Source organism: Haliotis cracherodii, unplaced genomic scaffold (assembly GCF_022045235.1).
Source record: "Haliotis cracherodii isolate W230 unplaced genomic scaffold, xgHalCrac1.p SCAF_14, whole genome shotgun sequence".
Lineage (NCBI taxonomy): Eukaryota > Metazoa > Mollusca > Gastropoda > Lepetellida > Haliotidae > Haliotis > Haliotis cracherodii.
Genome location: NW_027266269.1, coordinates 30,570,861 through 30,576,702, shown reverse-complemented (window position 1 = coordinate 30,576,702; position 5,842 = coordinate 30,570,861). Strand labels below are relative to the sequence as shown.

The following is a 5,842-nucleotide window of genomic DNA, read 5'->3' as shown; positions in this document are numbered from 1 at the left end:
CTGTAATCACTGATATGTGTAACTGCTTACACCATTGATTGATATGTGTAACTCCCTACACCTGTAATCACTGATATGTGTAACTGCTTACACCATTGATTGATATGTGTAACTCCCTACACCTGTAATCACTGATATTTGTAACTGCTTACACCATTGATTGATATGTGTAACTCCCTACACCTGTAATCACTGATATGTGTAACTGCTTACACCATTGATTGATATGTGTAACTCCCTACACCTGTAATCACTGATATGTGTAACTGCTTACACCATTGATTGATATGTGTAACTCCCTACATCTGTAATCACTGATATGTGTAACTGCTTACACCATTGATTGATATGTGTAACTCCCTACACCTGTAATCACTGATATTTGAAACTGCGTACACCTGTAATCACTGATATGTGTAACTGCTTACACCTGTAATCACTGATATGTGTAACTCCCTACACCTGTAATCACTGATATTTGTAACTGCGTACACCTGTAATCACTGATATGTGTAACTGCTTACACCATTGATTGATATGTGTAACTCCCTACACCTGTAATCACTGATATGTGTAACTGCTTACACCTGTAATCACTGATATGTGTAACTCCCTACACCTGTAATCACTGATATTTGTAACTGCGTACACCTGTAATCACTGATATGTGTAACTGCTTACACCTGTAATCACTGATATGTGTAACTCCCTACACCTGTAATCACTGATATGTGTAACTGCTTACATCTCTAATCACCGACACTTGTAACTACTAACAACTGTAGAAAACACTATTGACTTATTGGATTAGGAGGTACGTAAACACTCGAAAGCAGGTATTGTGAAGTGAAGTGCCACGAATGTACAGTGTTAGGATACACTGACCTTCCGTGCAGTTGCCTGTTACAATCATTACACTGTCAATCGTTTCCATGTCATTTAAAAGTCAATCATCTCCCTCTAACTCAGAAACGTTACGTTCGATCAGCTCACAAGGCTGTGTTGGTTTAGTGATAGTAGCCTGATGAGAACATATTCTCCCCAATTGTCAAAAATAAGATTCTAATATACCCATCAGCAGGTGTGTGTAATGAGAAAGTTGCTTTTTTAATTTAAAAATCAAATTTTATTTTACAAAATAATACCATGTAGAAGTGTTTTTTGAGTGATAAGTACGCCCCCAGTATCGTTCATTTTGGAGATATAATATTTCTAACTTAAGATATTTTCAATTGAAAAAGAAATATGACAAAGTCAAGGGATTTAGTTTCTTTTGTCCGTCGGGTTTTTGGTCCATCCAAATAAGGGGGCGGTCGGGTAGCCTAGTGGTTAAAGCGTTCGCTCGTTAAGCCGAAGACCCGGGTTCGAATCCCGACATGAGTACAATGTGTGAAGCCCATTTCTAGTGTCCCCCGCTGTGATATTGCTGGGATATTGCTAAAAGCGGCGTAAAACCATACTCACGCACTCACACACTCATACAAATATGGGTTTCTATGTTTCTTTGATGAAATCAGTCAGTACAAATACTGTTCACAACTTAACAAGGTATATTTATTATCCAATGTCGTTTACAAGGTAATCTGTGTTCAGCCCTTCCCCATATAAAAGTACCGGGCAAATGAAAGTATAAACCTGCAAATTGCATTTTGACCAAAAAATTAAAAACATTATCAAAACGTTACTCGTCTGAGAACTGTCGCTGAAACACTGCAAACTTAAGGTCCAAAAGACAACTATAATGCCCATCAAATACATCACCATCGAATAACCATTTCTTGTTTCATTTCTAGCCACCCTCAAACATATGTATGTACTTTCTTTGCCCAGCAGTTCACATTGAAGAACATGTTCTATGGGTCTGTGGCCTTCAGTATTGAGAAGTGGTCTAAGGCGTCTAAGGCGCCGTGATTCGCTGTGCAGGGTCGCGTCCCTTGGGCACGCCAGAAACCTACGATTGTGGGTTCGAATCCCGGTTCGCCCCGATTATGTTTCTAGGTTTGTCAGCACCATACCCGTGCTTGTGGGTTTCACCGAAATGGTAAACGTCTGAGACCTGCATCACTTCGGGCTTTCCTCCCACATTAAGCTGACACGCCGCGATATAACTGGAATACTGTTAAAAGCGGCGTTAAACTCACTCACTCACTCTAGCCTAGTGTCCGCCATATCATTACATGAACCTGTTTTAGTGAGCATGACCCAGTATGACTGGGTGGTTCTCACGCGGGAATGTTTGGGAAAAACACAGCAGGGAGATAAGATGGACGCTCCCATTTTTTCCGGACCACCTTATATTAAGAAACACAACCAGTGGTGGATAAGGTTACCCTTCTTTTGACAAGATGAAGATCGCAGGTGAGTTTCGGCTCATGCCATGGTAAGAGTGAGTGAGTGAATGTTGTATTGTACCACAGCCAGGAGTATTCGGCTTAAAATGGGGATATTATTCACAAAGTTATACCATCGTATTATACCTGATGTGTTTTTTTCGCCGCTTCTACGTGAGACTTCGAAGCTGACGCTTAACTGCACTTTACTTTGTTTAGTTTTTCTGTTTGTTATTTAATAGCCCATTTAGTAACATACCAGCTATTTGAAGGAGGTCTGTAAAAGTTTCGAATCTGGACCAGACAATCCAGTGATTGACATCATGAGCATGGTTCTACACAATTGGGATGCGATGGCATGCATCAACTACGTCAGCGAGTCAGACTATCCGATCCAGATAGCCTCTTACGACAAGCATTGGTTGCTGAAGACCAATTCTAACCCGGATCTTCATGGGGTATCATAATTGTAGATTGTATGTCATATATAACTGACGTTGTCAGGGAAAACATTCGGGATGTCATTGGTTGATGTGCTTTATCTCGTACCTTTCGAGTTTCCTTTTCTCGTAGGGGCGGTCGGGTAGCCTGGTGGTTAAAGCGTTCGCTCGTCACGCCGAAGACCTGGGTTCGATTCCCGACATGGGTACAATGTGTGAAGCCCATTTCTGGTGTCCCCCGCCCTGATATTGCTGGAATATTGCTAAAAGCGGCGTAAAACAATACTCACTCACCCACTCACTCCTTTTCTCGTGACTGGTTTGTGGATAACGTGTATTTGTTACATTGTTTCCGTTTCCTAGTTGCCCTGATCCTGTCCATGTTGGTGGTTGTCCATGGCGAGTACGCCAAGAGACAGATTGTGGCGGCGCTTGCCGCGGCTGAACCCCTCCTGTCCAAACTCCTCCTGGACAAACTGGGCGTTGACAAACTCATCGGCAAGTTCATCGGAAATGTGGCTGCTTTCTTCAAGGGCCATAGCGGCACTGTAAGTTTGATGAATGCATTCTACCGATTGTAGTGATGGATAAGTCAACGGAAATTACCGTATTTGACGTAATAAGCTCCCCGCTCTGATAAGCGTCCACGGCGATATTTGCTAATTTATTGGCTTGTGAACAATCCCAATCAGCAACCCTTCCGATTGATCAATTTACACAAGACTTATTTATTCGTGTTTATACTCACTCGTGTGTTATATGCACCTTTAATTAACGTAATTTGGTTTGACGCGGTCAGGGCATCTGACCCCCGACCTTCCGCTCTCTGGGCAGACGCTCTAGCCACTTTACCACGGAGGCGGTCTATTAAATTGTGATGCGGTGGGGGTAGCCTCATGGTTAAACCGTTCGCTCGTCACGCCGAAGACCCGGGTTCGATTCCCGACATGGGTACAATGTGTGAAGCCCATTTCTCGTGTCCCCCGCCGTGATATTGCTGGAATATTGCAAAAAGCGGCGTTAAACCATACTCAATAAATATTAAATTGTGGAAATAAAAAAAACCCAGAAAACAACAACCAGTTAAACATGGTTTTATTTGTTAATTTTGTTTACTCAATACATTTTTTTTATTGCATCTGCGTTTACGTTTTCAGATACCGCTTGAGGGAACACAGCTTGTGTTGAACTACAACATACACAAGTGCCATCTGCATGTTGGAAAGAGATTCCTCATCCATCGTAAGTAAAGTCCTCTCAGACGTCCCTCGTGACAGAATAGGGGCGGTGGGGTAGCCAAGTAGTTACAGCGTCTGCTCGTCACGCTGAAGACCCGGGTTCGATTATCCACACGGGTTTAATGTATAAAACCCAATTCTGGTGTCCCGCGCCGTGATATTGCTGCCATATTGTTAAACGCGGCGTGAACCAATACTCACTAAATGAAGCCAGCCAGGGGTCAGGATATATATCATTATTTGCATGTCCGGCGTCCGGCGTCTTCGTATGCCTCTGTGGCGTCTACAGAATCATTGGACTATCAGGAAATGGGGGTTAGACTACACACAAGTCACCGATCTTGATCCTTTTAAGATGCTGATGGCCACATCCTCAATACCTCTTTGCCATCAAGCGCAGACGACACAATTTTTTCTGATGATTAACTGAATCTGTCGTCAAAGCACATCCCCATAATTCTCAAATACTGCTGTTATTGCTCCAGATGTTGCTGAGGAACGTTGCACGGCTGAAGTGTGCGAGAACAAGATCACCAAGTCCTGCAAGTCCTGTACCAACGGAAAACAAGCTGACGCCCTCAAGTGTGCCCTGAAGGCCGAGGTCGAGGAGATCACCAGGCTCGCCAAGGCGGCTCAAGCCAAACAGGGTTAACTCCCCTTGGTCTGACAATGTGTTTCCTGTAAACCTGGTTGTGTTTCTTCAATAAATGGCTTTCTCCTCCAATGAGATTGTGACGTCAATATGGGTTATATTACTGGAGACATGTCTTATGTTCGATAGAGGCTGTTCCAAGTCACCGAAGCACTGCGGAACATTTTTACGATACGTAATTATGCATATTTGGCGATGCACTGATTTCGTTACTGCCCGTAAAGTGCGTTGGTTTCACTGGAGTCTTTACCAGTGTGGCACGTACTGCCTACTGTCCGGGTTAGAATTGGTCCCCAGCTACATATGCTGGTCGTAAGAGGCGACTAAATGGATCGGTTAGTCAGGCTCGGTGGCTTCATGATAGCATGGACCTCTTCTCACAATACCAATCACCGAATTGACTGGTCCAGGCTCGGTTAAAGATTGTTGGTTTGTTGTTTAACGCCGCACTCAGCAATATTCCAGCTATATGACGGCGGTCTGTAAATGATCGAGTCAGGACCAGACAAGCCAGTGATTGACATGATGAACATCGATCAACTCAATTGAGATCGATGACATGCATCAACCAAGTCAGCGAGCCTGACCAAGCGATCCCGTTATAGTCGCCTCTTACGACAAGCATAGTCGCCTTTCACAGCAAGCATGGGTTGCTGAAGACCTATTCTACCCCGGAACTTCACTGGTCACTTGTAATGTAAAGGCCTTTACAGTAAACAACCGGCGTTAAACAACTAACAAACAAAGAAAAAATACAAGTTCAAGAGAAATAGAATGGTTGCAACCAGCCTTCTTGACCGGTGGGATATGGACTTGGCTTACCTGTCCAACCCAGCTGCAGACAATGATGCTGTGAATAATTGCTGATAACTATCAATATAGTCACACGTTTCTGTGGGTGGAGCCCCTGAAGGACATTGGGGGGTTAAAGAAAATATTTACAAGTGCCCCAGCTCCCTATATAATCAGATCGGATGAGGGGCGAGAATTTATAACAAGAGAGTGAGAACTTATAAAAGGAAGGACATGACGTATTATGAGACACATAATGAAACCAAACCCTTCTATGCAGAGCGAATAATCTGCACCCATAAGACAACAATGTACATATATTTTACTCACAAGCAGACTTATCATTATTTAGATATGTCACAAGACCACACAGATCGCTGAATCACACAA

At 43.3% G+C, this 5,842-nt stretch overlaps 1 protein-coding gene across 1 annotated transcript; it reads left to right on the top strand.

Annotated features, from left to right (window-relative positions):
- The first annotated feature begins 2,290 nt into the window (after positions 1–2,290).
- LOC139461184 (uncharacterized) lies at positions 2,291–4,749 on the top strand. Its single transcript, XM_071242779.1, has 4 exons — positions 2,291–2,358; positions 3,134–3,318; positions 3,928–4,012; positions 4,494–4,749. The coding sequence occupies exons 1-4, from the start codon at positions 2,346–2,348 to the stop codon at positions 4,658–4,660; spliced, it is 450 nt and encodes a 149-aa protein (XP_071098880.1). The 5' UTR covers positions 2,291–2,345; the 3' UTR covers positions 4,661–4,749.
- The last annotated feature ends 1,093 nt before the right edge of the window (positions 4,750–5,842 follow it).

Bases quoted from the DNA above. Each gene is read 5' to 3' on its own strand.
- LOC139461184 (XM_071242779.1), top strand. The intron at 3,319-3,927 runs GTAAGTTTGATG...TTACGTTTTCAG, and splicing joins TCAAGGGCCATAGCGGCACT to ATACCGCTTGAGGGAACACA. The intron at 4,013-4,493 runs GTAAGTAAAGTC...TTATTGCTCCAG, and splicing joins AAAGAGATTCCTCATCCATC to ATGTTGCTGAGGAACGTTGC.